Raw genomic sequence first — 25,963 nt, forward strand, 5'->3', positions numbered from 1 at the left:
AAAGTGATCCCTACATTCTCCAACTGTAAGAATGTGTAACCTATATGCCATGTAAAAACAATGTTCGGCCCTGATCTGGTTCAGGTCCTTGCCAGCTCTGGGCCCTGGGCCCACTAGCACCTTACATGGGATCCCACGCTAGGAATCTTGGTGTAATTATTGATGGTGCTTTTAAGCTAGACAAACAGGTCAGCTCAGTGGTCAAGTCTAGCTTTTTTCAGCTGAGGCTTCTAGCCAAAGTTAAACCCTATCTAAGCCAGAAAGACCTCGAAAAAGTTATCTATGCTTTTATTACCTGTCGCTTAGATTACTGCAACTCCCTCTACGTTGGCATTGAGCAATCAGAGGTTAACCGCCTGCAGCTTGTTCAGAATGCAGCAGCCGTCTTCTAACTGGGACAAAGAAACGCGAGCATATAACGGCGGTGCTCTCTTCACTTCACTGGCTTCCGGTTAGGTACAGGATTGATTTTAAGATTCTTTTATTTGTTTTTAAGTCTCTGAATGGGCTGGCTCCGGAATACCTTTCTGACCTTGGTCTTGGATGTTCCTCGATCACTATTAAAAACTAGAGGAGATCGAGCCTTTGCAGTCGCGACTCCCACTCTGTGGAACGCATCACTGTTGACTGTGCAGATTGCGAATAGCCTCTGCACTTTTAAATCACTGCTCAAGACTTACTTGTTCACCTTGGCCTTTGGTTGAGTCCAGTCACCACTATTTGGTCTTTTACTTTTGTTATATTTCACTTCCTAAATGTTTTTTGTGTGTTGTTGTTGTTCTTGCTTATTTTAACTGTAAAGCACTTTGGTTGGCCGTTGGCTGTTTTAAAGGTGCTATATAAATAAAGCTGACATTGACATTGACATTGACAATGTTTTAAAATTTTGTCAAATGAAATGTTCGTCATACGTCTACAGCCAGGCGCCTTTTTCTCTACATTTTGCCGAACCTCCTTAGCAGTGGCTAATCTTGAGTCTCCCTAGCTAGCCTAGGATATGAAGTCCAAATCCAAAGAAGGAAAAGTCTCTGAGGAAAATAAAGAATTTAATATTGCATGGACATATTTGTTGGCTTTCTCCACCAAAGCTGAAATGTTAATTTATCAAAAAATTATGACACGTTAACGAATGCCCATTTAGACCTTTTAGTAATAAAAACTTTATAGGCTGTGCTGCCTTCATTATACGGCTCAAACATTTTTGTGGCTCCAGACAAATTTTTTTGTTGTTATTTGTCCAAAAATGTCTCTTTTGATGGTGAAGGTTACCGACCCGTGGGCTAGATAATCAGAAACAGAACTCTTCAAAGTAACTGGCATGTAAAAAATGTTTTGAATTGTCCAGTATTTAATTAATCTGCATATACACCCTTTTATTTTGGACTATGTGAAAAATGACCAGTGTTTATTTAGTTGAAAATAACCAGAGAGGTTCCTGACACTTTATTCTGTACTCTCATCAGGTTTCGTCGTCAGATTTTCTACCTTTAGAGTCTTAAATCTGGCACATTTCACAGGCACACCTGACATCCTTCAAACACCAGAAGCCTCATTGTTTTATTCTTGTCACATCAAGGAATCATGCTGAAATAATTCTTATACTATGCAATCAAAACAACTACTCATCACACGAATTATCTCAGGATGGGAAGTGTTGCTGATGAGGAGATCCACAGGCATACTAATGAATGTTGAAACTATATTTTTACACTTTATATTCAATACCTGCAGTGGCCTCCACTCTTTTTCTAAATGTTTAAATATGTAGTTTTCCTAAAATAGTAATAAAATACTGTACTAAGAGTAGAGCCTGTATTTTTCACTGTGTGTCTCGAAAACAGAAAGTAACACTGTATTGCATTAGCAAACAGAAATATGGCAAGTAGTGAAAAAACAGGAAGTAGCTGCATCATGATGTAAGGATGAAATGTGATTGTCTGTGTCATGTGCTGCTGCAGTTTTATGAAGCCAACTCACCGCTCAGCCAGGACCTTGAGATGTGGGACCCCCATGCCCCAGCTCCTCACCATCCACGCTGTGTCAAAAGAAGCTAGAAACCCACGGGCAATACCTGTACCCAAAGGCCAGAAAGGCTGCAGAGAACAGAGAGAACTCACTGTAACATGTTAAGATAATTTCAGCATGTCACTCATTAAACAGCCCAGTTGTCAGAGGAAAATGTTAGCATGATATGTTTCTGCAAACCACAGATGTATTACATTTGTTCCCGTCATGCTGATCATAAAAATGTTTCTAAAGTGATGTAGTGTATGAGCTGAAAATGCCTGCCAAGCTACCAGTCGAGGTGAACACACAATGAAACCTTTTGTTTGTTGGCAAGTCATTTCTGTGTTTCCAGCGGCTTTTTAGCCGCCACACGTGGGTGTTTTTTAGCGACCTGTCGCTGAGTTTCCAGCCAGGATAGTGCCACCAAAAGCAGGCATTTTAAGCCAAAATGTGATATTTACCGCACCATAACCAAGTGGTATTTGTGCCTAAACATCACCCAATGGTAAGCTAAGCATTTCTGAAATGGAAATTGACTGTTTCAATGTATCCGCTACAATTATAACATACACATGTAATGTAACCATGGTTTGCAAAAACGTACAGAGCCAACATTTATTCTGTCCATTAAGCTGTAGTAAAACTTATGAGACAGAAAAAGAAAGTTGCCCGATTTTTCACACAGATTCTACAAGATCATCCGAAGCTTCTAAACAATATGTAAAACTATGACTACAGCCTTCTTTTTAACTTAATTCAAGTGCATCTGTTCCTGCTCCACGCACTAAAAACCACTGACAGGTGAAGTGAATAACTTTGATTAATTTGTTCCAATGCATTGTTCTGCTGGGAAACCTTTGGTTCTGGCATTCATGTGGATACTACCTGACATGTTCCACCCACTCAAACACCATTGCAGACCAAGTACCCCCACTCATGGCAACAGTACTCCCCAATGGCAGTGGCCCCCCAGCAGGAAAATGCACCATGCCACATTGCAAAAACCGTTTAGAAATGGCCTGTGGAGCATGACAAAGAGCTAAAGGTGTCGACCTGGCTTTTAAATTTCCCAGGTCCCAATCTGCTCAAGCATTCTTGTGATGTGCCGGTACCCCAGATGTACCCCTAATCCAAGGTGGGGCCTCCTTGGATCGGACTTGGCTTTGACCTGTCGAGGCATGGACACAGGATCTCTGGGAGTGTCCTGCGGTGTCTGGCACCAGTGCGTTGGCAGCAGATCCATTTAGTCCAGTGGGTCGTGAGGTGGGTTAATGGCACGTGCCACAGATGCTTAATCAGATTGGAATCTGGGGAATTTGGAGGCGAGGTTGACACTTTGAGGTCTTTGTCACATTCCTTGGGCCATTCCTGAGTGTTTGCAGTGTGGCATGGTGCATTTTCCTGCTGGGGGGCCAGTACTGTTGCCATAAGGGGGGGGGGGGGTACTTGGTCTGCAACAGTGTTGGAGTGGGTGGAACATGTCAGGTGGTATCCACATGAATGCCAGAACCAAAGGTTTCCCAGCAGAACAATGCACTGGAACAAAATAATCAAAGTTATTCACTTCACCTGTCAGTGGTTTTAATGTTTTGGCTGATTAGTGTATATATATATATATATTTTCATATTTTTACATAAACATTTCATTCTAGATCAAAGTGCTGGACTGGGAATGTGAGTGAGAATTTGCACCAGATCTCTAAAAATGTTGCCGCCCTACCTCCACCAGGCAATCTCCAACAAGAGCCATCAACAATTTCTTGCCCCTCCTCTCCCTGACCAGAGAGGCATTCTCAGCACGGTGCATGCAGGTAAAATCAAACATGGCCACGTCTGGCTGGCCGGCATGGTTCTCAGCGAACTGCAGGTCGGGCAGTTTGCCACCCGTGGAGAAACTGGCAGCATCATGGGCGTAGCTTCTCAAAGCCTCATGATCCACGTTTGCAGAAGCCAGCAGCTCGTCTGCATCGCTGTAGTCCTGTAGAGACAGAGTGAGAGGTGCGATCTGATGAGTCATGCACCTTATTCTGACTTTGAATGACATGTCTAATACATGGGTTTTTACTGCTTTAGCTAATGGGCCAGACTGCGGAGACAGAGGAAATGATTGGCAGTTTATCGCTTCACAGTGGAGCAACTGCATCTGCTGCTTCATCCATCTGGTTTGTATCTTTTTCTTTACCGGCCACAGATGCAGCTAGTGCCAATAAGAATCACACTTTTTCTTGGTAATGGATGTGTTGTTCTCACCTGTTTAATGACCCCCTTCTTCAGCAAGCTCTTCTTCTTGGCAGTCATGACAAAGTAGTGGGTGTCGTCTTTGTAGTAGACAATATTCTCCAGATCAATACCTGGAATAGTAAATGGAGAGTGAGCATGGTGGGCATGGAGAGAGAAAGCAGTGTAGGAGAAAAGGAGAATCAGGAGCTCTGACATCAAGAGCATTTGTTATTTAGGAGTGACATTCTTCTATATCATTAGCCTGTGTGGTTATGTCTTTATGCTGGATTCACTGTAGGGAGGAGGCGCAGATGGAGACACATGCTGGATAAAAAGTCGTTCAGCTGGGTGCTATCAGGGTTATAAAAGGTGACACATAATTCCTGGGCGGTTTGTTCATAAATGAAAGTGCAGAGAGGGTCAAAAAGGCAGGGTGGATTTCATCACAGTTTGCGCTGCCACAGGAAATTAACTGAAGATTGGAGCACAGATTAACAGCCATGCCACCCTTTTCACACTTCACATTGAACCCGACCCGACAGTGTGAACATTCATTTCATGCCTTGAGGGCTGCATTCAGCGAGGCCTCAACAGCACAACAATACAATGAAAAAAATAAGAGTGCTGATATTCTTATTAGAAATGTCACAGTTCAGTGATTCTATTTCATAAATCATGTTCTGGTTTCCTCTTTTCTTACTTCAATTTCTAAACAGTTAACTGAAAAAGAGCACATGGTTCATTGCAAATCAAGATGTCCTCTTCCATCCAGCTGAACGTGACTGTAGACGTCATATGGACTCCTACCCATCTCATTGTGCAGCTCTTGGAAGAACTTCTGGTTGTAGATGCGGGCCACGCCGCTGATCTCTGCTACCTGGGCCTCTTCAGCCGTGTGTCTGTTGATGAAGTTGGCCGTGATGCCGATAGCCAGCTTCCCTCTCAGCTCCTTGTGTTTAAAACCTGACAGTGTGGGATAGAAGAAGGGAGGAAACTGGGGTGATGAAAGTTCACCTATTGAAAACAGCTGCTAGAGGAAGTTTGTGACTATGTGTAACTGCCAGGCCTTGCAAAATTTGTAGCTGCAGCTGTGTGTGTCTCCGGTTGCAACAGTGGTAACAGAAGTGATTCAAGAGTACTCAATGTGTGTTTGTCTCACCATCAGGGACAAACCTGCCTCCTCCAGCAGAGATGAAGACGTCAAACTGGTAGGATGCAGCAGGATGAGACCCAGGCTGCAGCTTTGCCATCCAACCTGTCAGAAACACACCAAACTTTTTAAATAACTTTACTTCTTTACATGCTGCTGCTGTATAAACACTATTGGTTCATATAAACAACAGCTGATGATGATATACTGAGCATAATTAGTGTGGAGAGTGTTTGCTGGTACCGTTTTCTCCCGAGGGCTCAACCAAGCCCTGAAACTCCACTCCGTTGTGCACCTCCACACCGAGGAGAAGTGACACTTTCAATAGAATCAACTGCAGCTGACGGATGCCTGAAAACACACATGTATATTAATTAAAAAAGTGTGAACGTGGGATATTCAAGATACAAAATACAAAGTCAGTCATGCAAAGAGAATAATAATAATAATAATAATTAATAAGACCTGGGGCTGCAACTAATAATTATTTTCATGACTGATTAATTAAATAAATAATCAGGAGATTCATATATTAATTGTTTAGACTTTATAATGTTAGAAAATAGAGAGATATGCCCATTACAATCTCCCAGAGCCCAGTGTGATGTCTTCAATTAGTTCTGTCCAAACAACAGTCAGAACCCAGAGAGAGGAGCAGTGAATCTCACATTTGAGAAGCCATTGCGGCTAATAATCGACTTAAAGCTGGAGCGCGGGACTTTTACACGTTAATCAACATCTGTACACTCAAGCCCTTGCCAAACAAGTTCACATAATGCTGATTAAGCCAATAGCAGCCAGGGAAAGCTCTCTGTATTTCACAGTATAACTGAGTTGTGGTGTCTTTTCTGCCCTGATGCACCAGAAGTGATGCGTTTTATGTCAACCAGCCAGGTCTAAAGGGGGCAGAAAGAGGGGAGAGATCGCAACAACAGACAGCAGCTACGAGTGTGGAAGCTATGGTGGAAAATCCTAAAAAGCATCCCAGAGAAAGTTTCTGAAGTGGATGCTCCAGAATAGGGAAGTCAGTTAATTTTGCTTTCGTGACGAACTGGTCACTAACCATTTTTTATTTTTTTTCCCAAGTGTCCTTTCATTTTACTGCTCCATTGACTCAGTGAGATTTAGCGCCACATTTGAAAATGCTATCCATTTAGAGGTGGTGAAATTTAATGTTTAGTAATGTAAATGTATTTTATTTCATTTTCTGTTGACTTAACTGACAGACTGGCAGTCAGCCACATTAACATGTGGAAACATGTGCCCACTGCACACCTTCTCGTCTCCACTAGTTAGCTACTGTTAGCACTGGCAGCTCTGCACTGTGTACTTCCTGAGTCGGGTGGGAGCTAGCTAGCAGCACTATTTCATTGGCGATTACCGCTGGTAAAACCGTCCAGATAGTGAAAGGGCTGCAGAAACCCCCAAAGCTGAGCAAGTGGCTTCATTTTGAGCCACAAACCCCCTTTGGCATTGTTAACTATGTTAGCACCACTGGCCGTGCTGCCACTGTTAACAGCACAAACAGAGCTAACAGTAGTCAACACCGCTAAAGGGGATCTGCAGCTTAATATTGGGCCGTTTATACATTGGGGTGACCTGGGGAGAGACCGGAGGGTGGGTACAATATTTCCGCAGCAATGCTGTTGGGTCAGAATGATGTTACAAGCAGTAACTTCAGCATGAGCAGAGCCACTAGCTAACGCTAGCTTCCACCAGACCTGGGTGGTGCACAGTGTAGTAAACTAAAGAGTAACAAAATTAAACTATCAACCTATGTGGGAAACTGGTCAAAAATATTCTCAGTGCTTAATTGATTAATGGTTGACTACTCTAGATAAAAAAGAAACCTGGCGTTCAATTAATTAAGAAAGAAATAATTAAGACTTGAAGGGAGCGCTCCTGGGGGCGGGGAAGATGCGGTGACCTCACCTACATACGTCAACAGTGTTGTGTAATTACTCTCACTGCCAAAGGGGACACACAAAAGTTTCATACTCCACCTTTAAATGTTTAGATTTCATAATGTCAGGAATTAGAGTAAGATGCCCATAAAAATTTCCCAGAGCCCAGTGTCATGCCTTCAGTTTGCTTAATTTTTCTGATCAACAGTCAGAAACCAGAGAGAAGCAGCAAATCTCAAATAAACATCTCAGACCTGGTTCACTATAAAGTACAGTCCATTGATAACAGTCATTAGTCACTCACTGATGTGATCCAGAGACCCAGTGCAGAATTTGCCGTAGAACTTCTTGGCTCCAAGCCCGCGGAGGTCATAAATGGTGTAGGGCCACAGATGGAGAACGTTGTTCCTGGAGAAAGACTCTCTCTTCTCCAACACCACCACCTGTGCCCCCAGTAAGGCCAGCTCAATGGCCGTCCTCAGCCCACATGGCCCAGCACCCAACACAAGACACTAAGAGAGAGACAAACAGCCAGCATGGAGATAGGATGCCAATCAAAGGATGAGACAATCAGGTAAGAGTCCTGCAGGGCAATCAGTGCAACGTTAAAATGGAGCCATGTGATAAAATAGGTTTCATTAAAGTCCTGTTGTTTTTTATCTAATCAGCAGCAAATAAAACAAACTGATAAATGAAATGATCAACAGATAATTAACTATTACAACTGTATGGTAATACAACCCCAGTTCCAAAACAGTTGTGAAGCTGTGTAAATGTAAATAAAAACAAATTGCAATGGTTTACAAATCCTTTTAGACATCCAGTGAGGAAAACAAGTCTTTGTTTTTGGTTACCAGGGTGTCTACAGATATAACCAAGCAATATTTAAGACTTTATAGACCTTTTTAATACCGCCTTATATGAAATTTAAGACCACAGCTGAAATGGAAATACACATTATATATGGGTGTGTGTGACACGTGTTTGTACTTTTTCGAAGTAAACACACTGATGTCAGTTCAATATGAACAGTAAGGGAAAATGACAACAGTTGGGTGAGTTTAGGTTTAATGTGTTAAATGTAAAAAGAAAACAAAATCTCACTGCTGTCATAGATGCTATTCATTACTGTAAATCTTTGGTCTGTCCAATGCTTGTAAACATTCATTGGGTCTGTCAGGCTGGAGAAATGTTTGCGGTAATGTGATGTGAAATATTTGAAGACCCGTCGAAGCTGAGTTTAAGATAATTTAAGACTTTTTCAGGCCTTTAAGGACCCGTAGACACCCTGGTTACACTTATTTCCAATGCAACTATTCAGACTAGACATTGGTATTAACTCAATAAAACTACACGAGTAACATTTGAATCCATAAAAAGTATGTATGACAAAGTGTAATGACACAGGAAGTATTGAACATGCAAGCTGAAATTTATTCAACACTTGGGGAAGCCTTTTTTTGCAAAGCCAGCTTCAAGACGCTTTCGATAAGAAGAAACTAATCTCTCCATATTTTTGGGGGACCTTACTTGTGAGTCTTAAGAGAGAAATTTCACTTTCAAATTTTCAACAATTAGTGTCCTCAGTCCCAAAACGCTCACTGAGTGTTGTCAAAAGAGAAGGTGATGTAACACAGTGGTAAACATGTCACTGTCTCAACTTTTTGGAACGTGCTGTGGGCAGTAGTAGTTTACCAGTTTGAACATTAAATAAATCCTAAAATCGCAACAGAAATTATATATTTATGGCTCTGAGGTGCTGGCACTTTGCACTTTGCATTTATAACAAACATTTAAATCTGATAATCATCTAATATTAGGGGTTTCCTGTGTTCTCCCAAGAATTCTGAAAAGCTTTAAAACAGCCTTTAGATCGTAGAATGACAAAAAGTCGCCTCTGTACCTGTTTAGTATTGGCTGAAATTATGTGGCGCATCGTCATTATGAAGAAATAAAGAATTAATTTGCACAACAAAACAGGAAAACAATAAATAAGGACAGAAACGGAACCTGAATCAAAGCCACTGCAGTCTATGTCTAGTCATCAATGAAATAAAAAGAACTATCAATATAAAAAGCAAGCAAAGACTATCTTCAACATGCTATTAAAATACAGAAAAAGACAAACGCCGCTACCTTGTTTTTGGTGCAGACTTTTCCTTGCTTGTAATCTTGGAGAGATGCCCTTTTGTCCAGCTTGGTCCACAGAGCTTTGGCCTTCCAGTAGTTCAGTCTTTCCTTTAACTTGGAGTAGAAGCTCCTGTAATCCTTCGGACTGATGTCCAGTTGCTTGCAGAGCGCAGCAAAGTGATGCTTCACATCCTTACAAGTCTGGGCTTGGATGAAGAGATCGAACGTAGCGTGTGAAGGGTTGACAGGGTCCTGGCTCGCCATAGTGGAGGATGCTGGCTTCCCCTGTCCTGTGGTCACTGGGTTTGTTGGTTAACTGTGAAACAGGAGGTTATATCATGGTTTTAAAACTTCCTTCCTGGAGGTAACTGAGCTGCTGGGAAAAGGTTTACTATAAATGATCAAAGGGTTACAAAGTCCTTGTTGTTAACGTTTATAGAGGTGGTCCAGTCTTCCACCTTCTGTGCTGTTTGAAGTTTCTCTTCCGTGTTCCCCTAATTATAGTCCACATGTAACATGTAGGACTTATTTGTCACCTAGTCAGCTGAGTCATTACTAACTTCCTCGATGTGGTTTCTGCGGCTCACTGTATCTTTTTAACGCCTGCACTGCACTAAAGAGCCCGCCCACAGCTGATGTGTCATTCTCACACACTGCCTCAGGAGGTGTGCCTGTCATTAGTTTGAGTACGTACACAAAGTACACAGTTTAATGGAAACATACGGCTCAAACACAAAGTGAAAAGGAAACTTTTTCCATATGATTGGACTGGAATAACGTGTACCACCTCAACCAGACAAGAAAAACTACAGGTTACCTGGAGCTGGGTGATACGGTTAAATGAAGTTTGCAGGAATGGTGGGTGTATGCAGTTCATAATGAAACACATGTAATATTTTAGATTAAACTGACAAAAGTAAGGCCGCAACTGATGATTATTTTCAACATTAATTAATAACTGGGAATGGGTTGGTCTATACAACATAAAAAAACACCGTTCACAATTTATCACATGACGTCTCCAAAGTCTTGCAACCAACTCTCGCCCAAATATACTACATTTACTGTAATGTTAAACAAGGAAAACCAGATAATCATTACAGATAAGAACCTGAAACCAACAATGAACTCATTCGTTATCCGTAAGTGCTTATCTTATTCAGGGTCACAGAGGGGCTGGAGCCTATCCCAGCTGACAATGGGTGAGAGGCAGGGTCCACCCTGGTAAGGTCACCAGACTATCACAGGGCTGACACATAGAGACAGACAACCATTCACACTCACATTCACACCTACGGACAATTTAGAGTCACCAATTAACCTGCATGTCTTTGGACTGTGGGAGGAAGCTGGAGTACCTGGAGGAAACCCACGCTGACACGGGGAGAACATGCAAACTCCACAAAGAAGGGCCCCGCCAGCCTGTGGGTTTGAGCCGAGAACTCTGTTGCCACGAGGCGACAATGCTAACCACTGCACCACTGTGTTAGCCGGGCCAATAATGAATTGATTATTAAAACTGCTGCAGATCAATTTCCTGTCTATCGACTAATCACTGCCAGGTCGCGGCTAAGCAAAGTATTCCAGACGTCCCTCTCTCTAGCAACACTTTCCAGCTCCTTCTGGGGGATGCCGAGGTGTTCCCAGGCTAGACAAGATATGTAATCCCTCCAGCATGTTCTGGGTCTGCCCCGGGGCCTCCTACTAGATGGAGATTAAAGAGTCAATATATTGCGATATATTGGAAAACTGTCCTAGTATAAATAACACACCATGACATGCAATAAAATGTTTACATCATAACTGTGGGATCTGTACTGTATTTGTATTCATCACGGTCTCTACAATATCCAACATTGTAGCATGACTTTCAGGCAATCTGAGCAAAGAATTTAACATTTGCTTAAATCAGTAGCTGGGGTGCAATGGAATAAGATTTTCATTGAACTCTAACCGTCCGAGAGAGTTTTGCAGTTTCGCGGTATAGGAGTGCTCCAGTAATGAGTCAGCGCTTCCTGCTTCCTCGTCTTTAGTCAATGGGTTTTCTTTTGAATGTGTTTGTGGTTAACACAAGCTTAACAGACTTTCTTGTTCTCCAATGTTCTCCAACATAAAACGCAGCAGTAAATCCCCTGCTTGTTCATTTTGAAGCTTCTACGTATCTTAAAAAGGTGGTTGCTAGCACGTTGCTAAATGGGACTACAGACCATCATCACGCCAACACAGCTTTACAGCCTCAATGGGGTGGCGACACTGAAGTCATGCAACTATGGTGTAGTTCGTTTAAAGCCTAACGTTAGCTTTTTACCTCTGGCAATTGCATTTAGGCTTCAATCATCATGAAAGTGGTGTTAATTTGTGACGATTACCTTGCTGAACAAAACACGCAAGTGTCATAAACATTTGTTTGCCAATAGTAAAATCCCATTGGCTTTTGGACGAGGGAACCAGGGTGACACTAACTTCCGCATCGGTCTACAGTAACTAACCTACTCTCTCCCAGCTATATGTCCGACATACTTTGAGGTCCTCGAGGCTCTGGACAGTGGACATGGGCACTGCCTTCATGTGTGTTCACGTGCTTTCGCTTGTCGCGCGCGCAACTGCGCACATGTGAGCTTGGTGTACAGACAGGCAGTCAGAGCTACAGGCTACAATGAGGCTAAAAACAGAGTTCAAATGACATTTTTCCAAACAACTTTTTATGTCGGGGATTCAGGACACTTGGATCACTACGGACGAGCAGTATGGAAATATTTTGTGGTTTCAATTCTGTGTTTTTGGACGTTTGAATCTGGGGCGCCGTCAGCCTGCTTTAGGTGGAGTTGTGCTGCTACCCCCTCTCCCCTTGGATCTCCGCAAGGGATGTGAGGACTCTAAAACTTCACCTGAGCCTCCCTCGGCATGGGTGCACTATCCCTTTAAAGGGCCAGTGTGTAAAATGGGTTGAAAACAGTGACATCTGTGGTCAAATTCTAGATTGCAGGGCTCACTCGCTCACCCCTCACGTCGGGTAAATGACGGTGGCCTCGTAGGGACAAAAAGCCTTGCACAGACACGAGTTTTTCAGGAGTAGGTCTATCTAGCGACGAGGTAAATGTTTATTTAGAAATCTAAACCATGTTACGAGATTGTAATGAATCCCTCACGAGCAGGAGACCGGAGTAGCGTTCGGGAAAAAGGCCCGTTTATTTGAGCACTCCAGAAACTCCGGTAACACTCCAGGGGGTAAAAGACTCCGTCCCAAATTCTGACTCTTCTAGTGTAACACACACACTTCATACACACATACTCGTTTACAATACCTAGCAGGGACCCCCTCCCCTCTCTGCTCCGCCAATCTCCAGCCCGCACACTGACTGACAGCATAGCCTGTAAACAGAGCTCAGCTGTTTATTTAGCCTAGCAATATCTCCGGACTATAGTAGCTGCAATGGACGACTTTGAACGCGATTTTGAAGAGTTTCTTGTAGCGGACACAGATCCAGAGCCATATCTGTTTGAGCCGGAGTACACTGAGCGGGCGAGAAGAGAGGCTGAATGCACGGAATGGGATTCGGTGCTACTGCTACCATCGTTGGGGAGATATATCATCAAGAGGAAAAGCGCCGCAGAGAGTGCATCACAAGGAGTGAAGTTGCGTCTTCTTTTCCTCGCAGATGGACGGTTCGGGTTCATTCTCTCCTGTTGCGTGGTAAGTGTGGTCCATTCGCAAACTTTATAACTAAAAAAACTTTTCACTACTCTCTATCGACGAACTACTAACACTCTTTGCTGTTTCCTCCTCCTTCTTCCTTCCTTCTGCTGTCTTCGTTGGTTTATTTATACACGCGAAACGCGTTCTCTGGCTGGCTGGATTGTCCGCTTGGGCCGCCTTACATACATGGCGGCGCAAGATGGTGACCTCTCTAAAGCAAGGCCCTTGCTATATATATATATATATATATATATATATGTAAAAGCATAATTATAAGGCTACGAAAACCAAACAAATTTTATTTTATAGCGATTATACACTTATATAAACATATTAATGGGTAGAATATTCAAATTCAGATTCAGATTTGACAATAAACCATGCCAAATATTACACACTGGTCCTTTAAGTCCCTTCTTAAAACATACTTTTATCGGAGAGCCTTTCCTGATTTTACTTGAGTTTTAAGTTCATTTAAACTGTCTTTAATTTCCTCAGTTTTTACAGTTTTTATCAGTTCTTTTAAAAGTTGTTGTTTTCATGTCTTGTCTGTTTTAATTATTGACATGTAAAGCACTTTGTAACTCTGTTCTGAAAAGCGATTTTTAATAAAGATTATTATAATTATCACCCTATGATGGTATCCATGTAACACAATTAACATTATTAGGGTTACAATCAGCTCCAATGATACTTGAAGGAATGAAAACAGAAGGTTTTTTTGGTTCTCCATCTGGTTGCATTTTCTTTTCAGTACTGTAGATAAGCAAATGTTCCTGGTGTGATAACCATCAATTCTCATATCAGCGTGCAACTTGAAACTGTCATAACATTGCAACCTTAGCAGATATTACAGCAGCTTTTTAGACAATATCTATAACTATAGGAACAAATACAGCACAATTGTTTTTAAGTAATTGGTATTCACTATAAGCTCTCATCTATTTGTCAACATTTACTTAAGGAGGTTTTTTTTTGGCAACTTATGGCACCACAGGCAACATGCTAATCTTTTACGTAAATATCACACTAAAACAATAAACTCACTGTTTCAAAGAACAGCTCCTGCAGTTCACATCCACCATCACACTTTGTCTAGCAGCAGGAAGAAAATGCAGAAACATGTACAGTACGTGTGAAACATGTTTTTAGTGGCTGACATTTCCTGTAACGAACAGTCATGCATCACTTCCTGACGATAACATTAACCTCACAGCAGCTCCCCCCTCTGCTGCTAAATGTGCAGCCTCTGCTGTCCACCTGAGACACACTGTCTATAATTACAGACCACTGCAGCATGTGTGTGTGCATGACCGTGCATGTCTGATGGAAGCTGCATTTCAGCTGCTGTTCATTTTTGTTTTACCAATAATGATCTGTAGATATTCACTGGAGGAGAACATCATGGTGACACAGCTTTTAAAAGAAGCTTAAAGGCGTCTGTCTTCCTGTTTTGTTGCATTACAGCCTTTCACTCTGTTGCATATGGCTCCATTTACTCAAACAAGTTACTGCCTACCATAAATCCAAAGACAAACAGTGCACCATGGAGACCTAAATGATCCCAACACAGAAGCCTCAACATAAAAGCACAGCTCTGGTGAACATAATCCAGCTTTGATGCAACCAGTATTTCTCACGAGCACCCAGGGGCATTTAAACCTGAGATTTTTGACGGATAATTACCTTCAAAACCATTAATTGCCCTAACAGCTACCCATTAATCGCAACGTGGACAATGCAAGAGCAAGCAAATAAGCTTCCTCACATGTGCACAGTAGAGATACCTTTGGTCTGAAATGATTAATCAAGATTGCATCAAGGTGAAAGTCTCCTGGCTGCAAAATGGAGCCGCTTTTCCGCCACGTTACAGCGAGAATCAAATGGCCTGTGAAGACAAGACAACCTGTCAAAACTAAAAATAACTCGGAGGACCGTCTTTTATCCAACTCTCACGGAGGCTGCTGTATTTATACTCCACTCTGATGCTACTGTACACTCCTCAAGCTACCTAAAACAGGAAATAAAGCACAGACATAAAGGCGCAAACAAGCTCCTCGTGGTTAAAATCACCTTTTGAGACACTGCTAAATATATTCTGGGGGGTGGTCATGCTTTAAAAGAAGCGTCATCTGTGGTAAAGGTAGGCCCCCCCACACACACACATACACAGACACAGTCATCATCATCTGACTTGTGTTAGGCAATTCTGGAGAAAGAGATGAGTTTTAGCAGGAATGTTGTGGACAAGATGAAACAGAAGCAACCGGGATTTAAAAGGTGAATTGACCTAATTTTCTCCGGAGCCAGTGGATTGGGTTGGATTAGACTGACCCACCTTATTACATGTGTAAGCTCTGCGCAGTGTGTCTGGCAACGCTGTGTGTATCAGGATGTTGGATCAAACACTGATCTCCAGCCTGGCAGGTTTTCGAAAGAGAGAGATAAAAAAAAAAAAACAGAAGGGAGAATGAGAGGGATAGAGAGAGGAGAGGAAAGAAAACAGATGTAATTTCCTCCTTTTATCTGCCTCTAACAGACCTCCACAGTTTGTACTGAGACATAAAGACCTTTAAAATGTAAAGACCTCACAATGATAGGAAGCTGGTAAATGAACAGGAAGGTGTGGCACTGAGTGTGAGTTGCTGTGCCAAAGCAGGCTGCAGTCACAACATGTTACCAAGTGCAAGCAGCCAGATTTAAGAGAACACTCAGTGCTGTGAGAGCTGACAGAAAATATGGTCACCATGAAGCTCTATGAGAAACACATTCATTCATTCATGTGTGTTACAGAGAGGGTGAGTTACAAAACATACACTGTGTCACCAGAAAGCACCAGCACATCATTAGGCAACAAAACCCTTTTAAACTTTTAAACTCACAGAATAACTTACAACATGACAGAAGAGTCTCTGAATGAAGCCAAAGCACCGACACACAGACTCTGTCCTCAACTCAAACAGGAGCTGAGTCGAATTATAAAATGTCTCCTGAAGTAACGTTACCGGCTCTGAAGTCCTGCTGTCACCGCCGAGTCTCCGTGAAACTGTATCCTGGCTCTCGTTTCCATGTTTGTGCGCTTCGTCTTTGTTTGCAGGTACAGAGTGCGCGCTCGTTGACTCACCTGCGTCTCGCGCCCCCACTGCACGAGTACAGCCTCTTCCGGGACTTTCTGGTAAAGACACAGCGCGAGCACCGGCGGCACGTGACGCCAGGGTGGGTCGGTGTTTATGGCTGTCATGAGGGCATCACGTATGATCACTGATAACCCTATCTCTGCTTCAACTATTGTAGTAACAACAACAATAATAATGGCAATCTGTACTTGTAACAATAATAATAACAATAACAATAATAATAATAGTAAAACATAAAAGTTTACAAAAAAAGGAAAAAAGGAAATAAATAAAAAATAAGAAATAAATGAATAAATAAATAAATGGTTGCCCAGGCAGAATGTTTACAATAATAATAATAATAATAATAATAATAATAATGATAATGATAATACTAATACTACCACTACTAATAAAAGTTTATAAAAAATAAAAATGAAAAAAGGAAATAAATAAAAATAATAGTAATAACAATTATTATTATTTTATTATTTATCTCTTTTTCACACAAATGATGGAAAGTAATTGAGTACACTTACTCAAGTACTGAACTTGACAACACCCTTTTGTTTTGTTATATATACAAACAAATAAAGAAATAAAAATAATAAATAAATATGATTACAACAACAACAACAACAATAACAAACAATTCTTCTTATTATTATTTATATTTTCACATTATTTTCTTATCTATCTCTTTTTTACACTGATGATGGAAAGTAATTTAGTACATTTACTCAAGTGCTGAACTTGACAACACTCTTGTCAAAGAATAAAAAATAATAAATAAAAATAATAAATAAATGAATAAATACATAAATATGATTACAACAAAACAACAACAATAACAATAATAACAATAATAAATAATTCTTCTTATCATTATTTATATCTTCATATTATTTTATTATTTATCTCTTTTTTTACACAAATGATGGAAAGTAATTTAGTACATTTATTCAAGGTACTGAACTTGACAGCACCCTTGTATTTTGTTGACAATGACATGATGTTACTTTGTCATTTTTTAGGGTCCACACAGACCTCACTGCTGTATGTGTAAAGGATAACAATTCTATTTTATTTTTTTTTAAAAGGGATGAATAAATAAATAAATAAATAAATAAATAGTACTTTACTTGACAACATCCTTGTGTTTTGAAGACACTGGAAATAATAGATAATAGTAATGGTAATAATAGAAAATTATTATTCTTTAATCAGAAAAAGAGCATATGAAAACCCTAATTGTATTTATCCATGTTTTATAGCTGGGTCACTAAAAGCCAGATCAAAACTAATGCAGAATTTTCTGTATCTGACTTTTGAAACATCTCACCCGTTCAAATCATGTTTATTAGCAGCGGTATGAGATTTTCACGGTACAATAACTGTGTCAGAAAATATCACTGTTTCACAGTATTACAGAATGAATGTTATTATCCATCAGAATGACCCCTAACAGAATGAAAATGGAAGGGTTATTGTTGGATGAACAAACGTTTTATTACTATAATTGAAACTTGAAATAATTTTGTTAATGGAAGTATGTGTAAAAAGTCTAACCTTTTGAAAAGCAAATGTACACAGTATGATGACCGTCAACTTTTTTATCACGGTTTATCTTGTATATTGATGCAACCCTACCTAGCAATGCTCAAAAAATTAGAAAAAGAAGGTGATAAAAAACTGTGCTGGTTTTTTTTCCCCCCTTGTGAGCTGTTAAAAGAAAACCCCAACAAAATAGTGTCAAACAGTTTTGAGATTTTGTACTTTCACTGGGTATTTCCATCTTATGCCTCCCCCACATTCCAGGTGCAAACATTTCACTTTTAACTGCACTTCATTTATGTGACAGTCATACTGCAGACTGGTTACCCTAGAGATTGAGACTTTGCATACACATATTAAACTACCCAAAAGTATATAAAAATAGTTCAAATTAGCTCAAGCTCAAACAGTTACAATATCAAAATGCTGTTTACATGTTAATGGTGAACGCTAACAGAGGCCTGCACAATGAGCACTGTTACCTTACCTTTGATATTTTAAGGACATTTTGCTGACAAATCTTTTGTGCTTTGTTAGATTTTTAATGTTAATATATTGAAATACATCTTTGAACCTTGCATTACACATTATATTGTGCTTAATAATCTGCAAACATAGTAGAATGTCTCTTAATACTAAAGGCCACAGTTGATAAACAAAAACATATTCATAAAGTTGATAATATTTCTTTATAGATTTAATCTGGTTGTCCTGCTGTCACTAAATACATTAGTGACTTTCTGCTCAGTGGTATTTTCTACATCTTTTATAACACTATAATCAACCCAGTCGGCAGAAAAAATGTTGGCATTGTACGTTTCTGCAAACCACAGAGACTTTGCATTTGTACTTGTTTAGGGTGACTGTGGCTCAGAGGTAAAAGGGATCCTCCACCAATCGGGAGATCAGCGGTTCAATCCCCGGCTCCTCAAGCCTGCATGTCAAAGTATCCTTGGGCAAGACACTGAAACCGAAATTGCACCTGATGGCTGTTACATCAGTGTGTGAGTGTGTGTGAATGGTTACTGAGCAGCGGGTGGCACCAGGAGTAGACCCGGACACCTGTGTGTGAATGGGTGAATGTGACGTAGTGTAAAAGCACCTTGAGTGGTTGGAAGACTAGTAAAATGCTATACAAGTATATGTAGCATATACATTGAAAATGTATGTGTTAGTATGCTTCGGTTAATGTGTGGTTAGATTTAAATGCAAAAACCACTTGGTTATGGTGAGGAAAAGATCATGTTCTGGCCTAAAATACCTGCTTTTAGGGGCACTATCCCTGCTGGGAAACCTAAGATGTCTTGGTCAAAAACAACTGCTTTTCATGCCACTATGCCCGATGGATAAACAGTGATAGTTTACCATAAAACACCCATGTCTGTTGCCTAAAACACAGCAATGACTTGTTATATCACAGCCAGGTTTGTTGTTTGTTGGTCTTGAACAGTGGTCTGCAGCTTGGCAGCTCGCTTGGAGGTCACACCATCCACCATTCCCTCCACCTCCCAATTGCAAAGTCAGCTCATGTACATGTCACTTTATAAACACTGATATGATAGATATAAAATGTGCATATATTACTTCCTCATGGTTTGCAGAAACACCGTCACTGAACTGACAAAAAAGAAGCAGATCTATTATCGGTTATGACCTTTGATCACAGACTTATTGACTCACTTCAAACACAAACTCTATGAGTTATTTGTGATTAAAGACACAGAACGTTATTCAGTTGATAAACACGATAGGATACGGTTGGCAATATACAAATTTTATTCAAACGTACTTTCAAATTTGAACAATATTCAGTAGGATTTAACAAAGAGCTATTTATCTGAAAATTCCCATTGGATACAGTAGAAAAGAGTATATATAGGAATATCACAGATTTTAAAAAATATCTGCATAGCCAGAAAGAGGACCCACAGAACCCCACAGAAAATGTCCTTGGCTTGTAAGCAAGGCTGCATACAAACAATATGATCTTTTTTTTCATGCACTTTTGCTCATCAGCATTCAGTGAGACAGGTCGAGAAAAGGAAGTGGACACCCAACCTGACTACACCCATGCAGCTCAATGCATTCATTGTGGCATAACCCATGTCCACAGGACACAGTAGACGCTACATCAAACTCCTCCCATTCGTGGCAGTCACATCATCTTCTTCATGGAGTTATTAAACCATAAGGAGCTTTATGAAAAACACGCTGGAGATCAAACCGTCGAGCGATCGTGGAAGCACAGAGGATGGCAGCACACAAACAATGTACCCAGAAAAACAAACAATAGTGACATTTGATTACCTGCTCATTAACCAGCCTCTGAAGCAGCACCAAAATGATTCGAAGATTATCACGATGTAAACATTTGTGGTTTTGATTGTATTATGGGAAGGAGTAACGCTGGTAGAGGATCAGTATCTGGCAGGACAGAGGTGTGGGGAGTCAGGGGACATGGAGCTGATCTCACCAGTTCTGTCAAACTGAAAATGTACAACCAAGATACGTTTCACAGAAATACGTGCACAAAAAATAAAGACATACTTGTAATGTAAAAGTGTTTCTATAATATATACTTATATTGTTATTGTCAGATGTTATTTAACCCATAAAAGTACCATAAACATTAAAGTTTGAACGATGATGCCAAAGCAAAATAAACAATTGGGTTATTTTTAAAAGGAATAAATTATAAAGATGATATATACAAAAATATTAGCATAAAGGATATTTACAGTTAAGTTTCAAGATGCTAATTTATTTGCTATACATGCTGTTTATATGGGAAGGCGCACTGGTTGGCAGACTCAGCACAGGATCACTCTGATGCTCATTTATCACAGAAACATAACCTCCAGTGTACGATCGTGCACAAAGATGCACCATTTGATTCAACATAGAAATCTTCATATTCAAGCGAGGGTAGGCAACTTGTTTTAAAAAGCTTTTTTTGTTATATTTGTTGAAAATTCTCTTCACATCCTGACTGCAATCAATAAATGAAAAACTCAGGAAAAAGACTTGTAATAAGCCCGTCCAGTCATTTCATTCAGACCAAATGAAATGACTGGACAGTTTACCCGTCTGCAATTGAAAGGCATTCCTATTGGCTGTTCTACAAATGCAGATGCATGTGCATGTCTCCTTAGGGACAGCCTGATTCGATTGTGGAGTATTCTGCTGAGGAAGTTGCTATTCCAGCATTGGCAACAACTGCCTACACTGCAAAGCAACCCAAAAACAGAAAGGCAAAATTTCAAAAGGAGTCTACAAGACAGTTGACACAAAATTAAACAAAATATGTGTTAGTATCGGCATAGTCTGACTCATCCAATGTAGACTGTGGCCATAAACCTGCCGTGGGCCGACTATTTTGGCCGGCATTCTCCCTTCTGCTCTCTGCCTGTTACCGTTTTCAAAATCCCCTTTGCTACGGGAAACAACAACCTCGATGCGATCAACCCACACACTGAAATTGGCAAGTTATAATGGAGATTTGGATCATGCAATAAGTCTTGCCTGCTTTGTTCTTTTGGTGAATTGATGTAAAGGCCTACAACTAATAAAACAACTTGCAAATGCCCCTCTGTAAAGCCCAGACTCTGTCTCACAGGACCCTCTTGCCCGATGTTGCTCCGTTTTCTGACATGGCCGATCAGACTTGATTTGCACATCCTCTCAAACTCTCAAACAGTCAAATGATACCTGAATGCCTTTTGAGCCAGGGTTCTGATCTCAGACCATCCAGAGCTAAAGGCTCACAGCCGTGGCTTCATGTCTATGTAGCTAACGTAAGCCAGAGCCTTGAATCATGGTGTGTCCTCCGCCTCACTCCCCGCCACTACAGACCACCTCACCAGGAGGAAAGCTGGCAGCAGCTCTGGAGACTGTCCCCAGTCAGCTGCTGCAGCAACACAAATCCAGCCAGCACAAACACCCCAGGTCCGTAGGGGACCGAACAGCCCGATTCCCCGCCAGATTGGCTGACAAGTTAGACCCTGCTGCTGGCCACCAGGCCTCCATGACATCTGGCACTGGGGAGTTTGTGCTGGCCATGTTCGAGCAGCTACTGCTGACAACCGAGGATTCATCTCCTGAGCTGCTGCCTGTTTTCCTCCCGGGGATACAGTCCACAGTGGCGGGCAGCAAGGCGGAGGGACGGTGGGTGGCTAATGTCTTGTCTCATTTGTGGTCTGATAAACACAGAGAGAGCAGCGCAGGGAGGTGCTGAGTAAATACACAATATTCAGTATTGGAAACACTGGGTTACTGTTTAAAGTGCGTGCATATGCCCGTGGTCATCTGGAGGGGCTTAGGATAGAGATGGGAGAGCTGCAAGAGGAGGGTGTATTTTAATTTTTTTTTTTTTTTTTTTTTGCCTTTTCCAGATTTCTGTCTACCCTAGCTTTAATGAAGGTCAGAACTGAGAGGAAACATGAAAGAAGATTCACCTGATTTTAATTTGAACGCTTGAAAACAAATCAGCACCTTGAAACCAATGCTGGTGGGCCGGCTGGTACTGTACACAGGCGCAGGATCTCAAAACAGTGGATTATTCCAGAAAAGTAGAGTAGTAAAATACACTTTTACACAGTAGAAGAGAGTACAAAAGAGAATTTCATTGGCACAAAAATCCTTGCAGCAGAAATCTAGTCTTCTCCATCCTGAGATGACTGTTAGTGATCAGTAGCCATTTTGTTTTTGTAAGAAAAGTCACAATTTGAAAATAGAGAGGCAGACGCTGCCTCATCTCTTCTTTGAGTTGAGCTGTATGTTGGTCACAGCGATAAACCAATTCGGCGAGTGAGACTGCACACTCTTATGAGAATCAAGGGTGTTAGTCTCCTACTAAATCTCACAGCAGTTGGGAAACTAGCCGAAATGTTGCACAGGGGAAGCATTGCTCTAAAATAAAATCGTTCACCTGAATATATTCCAGTTGATCCAGGTCTATTAAGAAAATAAAACCCACAATATTCTGTCAAAATTATTGTACGTTCCCAAACAGTTGCTTCTCAAGTGGCAAAATGGAAGACAGACTGTTTCAAATGGAGTCCCAAAGGAAACGCAGTAAAAAATAGACATCCTGAAGTGATGCTTTCAGCAGGACAACACTTGTATCCAACATTCATCCTCCCATGTTTGACCAGTATGCAGTCTTTTATGCCACAGTCAGTTGCAGTGTTGAAGCTGGCAACAAGATCAGCCAGGTGAGTTAACACAGGAAGAGTGCATGGGGAATGTATATTATTCGGGCTGTTCAAACACAAAGAAGGTAGAAAGACCCGCTTGGGTGTGTCGGGTGTTGATTGACTGACAAACAAAAATAACACAGTACCGTATGATCAACTCAAAATAATACCACAGTTTAATCTTTTAATTAAAAACAGCCCCTCAGAGCTGAGAGCGTGACAATGACTTTGGAAAGAGGCAGGAACTGAATGTTGCTGATTGGTTTGATGTCCCACTGATACTCCTCCATGTCAGAGAGTTACTGATTGTACCCAGAATGCAGTTGGCTTTCTGCCCCGTTACACTGTACATACATACCCTCACACATACTTGTCCATGCACTCTGAAGTAGATGCACATGCTCTGTTTTGCACATGCATGACGCATGCACGTTCAGCCCAGTTACAGGTTCTCTCCTGGCTGGTACTGAGGCTCCGTGGAGGTGAAGTAATCCTCCAGGAAGCCCTGCAGGTACTCAAAGGTGGGCCTCTCCTCGGGCTCTTTTCTCCAGCAGGTCAGCATGAGCTCATGCAGGGATTCGGGGCACTCTGCTGGGCACGGCATTCTGTAGCCACGCTCCACCTGGTCTAACACCTCCCGGTTCACCATACCTGGGTGAGCAAAGGCATGTTAGCAACACATAAATTAACACAACTGGAATCATATGATTGCTCATGACCAACAGACTCCCAGTCAGAAATCTTTTTGATGATGGATTGGTGGAGCGTGACATCAGTAACTGAGTCTAGGTGACTAAAGAAAATGATCCTTGCCTGGATAGGGTACTCGGCCTTTAGTGGCCAGTTCAGTCAGCAGGACCCCGAATGACCAGACATCAGATTTAATGGTGAAGCGGCCGTACAGAGCAGCCTCAGGAGCCGTCCATTTGATGGGAAACTTGGCTCCTGTAAGAGGACAGGTTTATCAGCAGTGATAAAATGTGATCAGTGTTGCACAGACTGAAACAAAAGCAGTAGCTCCCCACTATCACAGAACAATGTATGAAACTCTTTATTTTCCCTCTCCCTCAATTGAAGACAGCAATGTTGCAAGTGATGACAAGCTAAGAATATGAGGAACCACTGTGCTACATAAAGACACAGTCTACAAAAAAAAATAAGTAATCAAACCCTAAAATCTAACAGCATCCTCTTGTGGTCTTACCTTGCCTGGCAGTATACTCATTATCTTCAATGAGGCGAGCCAGACCAAAATCAGCCACTTTACAAACCAGGTTATCTCCCACCAGGATGTTCGCAGCTCTCAGGTCTCTGTGCACATAGTTCATCCTCTCCACATAAGCCATCCCTGAAGCAATCTGAGAGAAACAGACAAAGCTTTGTGATGATCTACACAGAAGGAAAACACTCAAGATTTTAATATGGGATGATTTACTTGATGCAGCAGTAAATTATTAGTTCTGACCTGTGAGGCCATGTCCACCAGCTGGGGGAGGCGGAGAATCTTACCCATGTCACCTTTCAGGAAATCCAGTAAGCTACCTGTTGGCGCGACACATACCGCAGGTTAGAATGACACTGTTAGAGTAGTATCTTCTATTCATCAGTTTTTGTACATACATGATGAAGTTAATTTATTAAAATTAAGTTTTGTTATGAGAAAATATAGCATTTACAAAATACATTTGTTTTTACAGGCAGTATATGCACCATAGCTTGATTTGGTTTTGATTGTCACCTGTGATAAACAAATCCTTAGTTATGTAGGTTTTCAGTATTTCACCTGTAAGACTCCATTCAGTAGGGACATTTACTAAAAAACTGTCTCTAATTGATGATTAACATTATTTGTTTCCGCAATTTTATTGTAAAAATTGTTTAGTTCAGTCAGAAAAACTTTAGGCAAAGAAAACTGTATATCCATTTGCAATAATGTATTTGTTCTGGGGCCTCTCTGCTCTTGCTAGGCCCACGCAGAAAGTCTACGGTGGAGAGAGCAAACCCCCCTGCCCTTCCATGTGCCTACAGGGAAAGCGTAAGGTGGAGAGAGAACACCTCTCTGCCCTTCCACATGCCTGCGCAGACCTAAGGCGGAGAAAGCACACCTTTGACCTTTTCGTGCATACATGGAAAGCCTAAGGTGGAGAACACACCCCTCTGCCCTTCCACGTGCAAACAAGGAAAGCCTGAGGCAGAGAGAGCAAACCTCCCTGCCCTTCCATGCGCCTACATGGAAAGCCTAAGGCAGCAAAGACTACCCGGGAACAGAACAGAGCATCAGTGACCAACAGAAATGACATTGATGAATCAGACACAGCATAAAAAGGAGGAGCTGGGGTGGAGGCAGGTTGCAAAACAGTTTGCAGAGGAAGCAGCAACAGTAGGCAGGCCAGAGCAGTTTAAATAGGGCGCCCTGAATGCTGCTCCATCGGTTGATTGAGCTGTTTGAGATCAGCTGATGTAGCTGGGATGAGAGCTGAGCTTGACATTGTGTCCTGCCTGAACAAGCACTATGCTCAATATCTGAAAATGTGATGAGTCCACGCTGACCTTGTCCCATGTATTCTGTGACGATGTAGATCGGCTCCTCGGACACCACGGCGTAGAGCTGAACCAGCTTTTCATGTCTCAGTTTCTTCATGACCTGAGCTTCCTGGAGGAAGGCCTCAGGGGACATAGTGCCGGGCTTCAGAGTCTTTATAGCCACCCGTGTTGTACCGTTCCATGTTCCTGTTAAAAGATTTTTTTTTTAAAAGAGCAATAACAGACATATCAGTATTGATTGTTAGAACTCAATTATCAGCTTCCACCTTAGGGTCATGTAAAACCTAATCAACAACAGTGGACAGGACAGAATAATGCCTGCTCCAGTTATTTCCAACCAGTGGTACCTGTACTTCATGGGGTACTTCTACAGATGTCAGGGTGTAAGAGGAAAGACTGTGAGTGGCTATAACACCTGAACAATATGTGTTGCAATTAAGAGTATC

General features: G+C 41.4%; 2 protein-coding genes across 8 annotated transcripts in view; both read right to left on the minus strand.

Moving 5' to 3' along the window:
* The window catches only part of mical1 (microtubule associated monooxygenase, calponin and LIM domain containing 1), a 39,156-nt gene extending 22,876 nt beyond the window's left edge, over window positions 1-16,280 (minus strand). Inside the window, exons 1-11 of one of the 4 annotated variants that reach the window (XM_078169785.1) lie at window positions 16,003-16,280; window positions 15,447-15,528; window positions 14,156-14,996; window positions 9,418-9,727; window positions 7,586-7,793; window positions 5,621-5,728; window positions 5,387-5,482; window positions 5,035-5,190; window positions 4,258-4,358; window positions 3,728-3,985; window positions 1,978-2,093 (exon numbers count right to left, since the gene is read on the minus strand). In XM_078169785.1, coding sequence (XP_078025911.1) covers window positions 1,978-2,093; window positions 3,728-3,985; window positions 4,258-4,358; window positions 5,035-5,190; window positions 5,387-5,482; window positions 5,621-5,728; window positions 7,586-7,793; window positions 9,418-9,675 — 1,301 coding nt within the window. In that variant the 5' untranslated portion in view covers window positions 9,676-9,727; window positions 14,156-14,996; window positions 15,447-15,528; window positions 16,003-16,280. Of the gene's footprint in view, window positions 1-1,977; window positions 2,094-3,727; window positions 3,986-4,257; window positions 4,359-5,034; window positions 5,191-5,386; window positions 5,483-5,620; window positions 5,729-7,585; window positions 7,794-9,417; window positions 9,736-14,155; window positions 14,997-15,446; window positions 15,529-16,002 lie in introns of all 4 variants that reach the window. The other 3 variants (XM_078169783.1, XM_078169784.1, XM_033629332.2) reach the window with 3 other exon arrangements.
* A 3,256-nt stretch (window positions 16,281-19,536) lies between these two features.
* The window catches only part of src (v-src avian sarcoma (Schmidt-Ruppin A-2) viral oncogene homolog), a 46,652-nt gene continuing 40,225 nt past the window's right edge, over window positions 19,537-25,963 (minus strand). For all 4 annotated transcript variants that reach the window (XM_033628757.2, XM_033628760.2, XM_033628758.2 and 1 more), the window contains 5 exons: window positions 25,524-25,703; window positions 24,439-24,515; window positions 24,178-24,331; window positions 23,787-23,918; window positions 19,537-23,624 (listed from right to left, as the gene is read on the minus strand). In XM_033628757.2, the coding sequence (XP_033484648.1) occupies window positions 23,416-23,624; window positions 23,787-23,918; window positions 24,178-24,331; window positions 24,439-24,515; window positions 25,524-25,703 (752 nt within the window). In that variant the 3' untranslated portion in view covers window positions 19,537-23,415. The remainder of the gene's footprint in view (window positions 23,625-23,786; window positions 23,919-24,177; window positions 24,332-24,438; window positions 24,516-25,523; window positions 25,704-25,963) is intronic.

The sequence above is a fragment of the Epinephelus lanceolatus genome, chromosome 8 (genome assembly GCF_041903045.1).
Source record: "Epinephelus lanceolatus isolate andai-2023 chromosome 8, ASM4190304v1, whole genome shotgun sequence".
Taxonomy (NCBI): Eukaryota; Metazoa; Chordata; class Actinopteri; order Perciformes; family Serranidae; genus Epinephelus; species Epinephelus lanceolatus.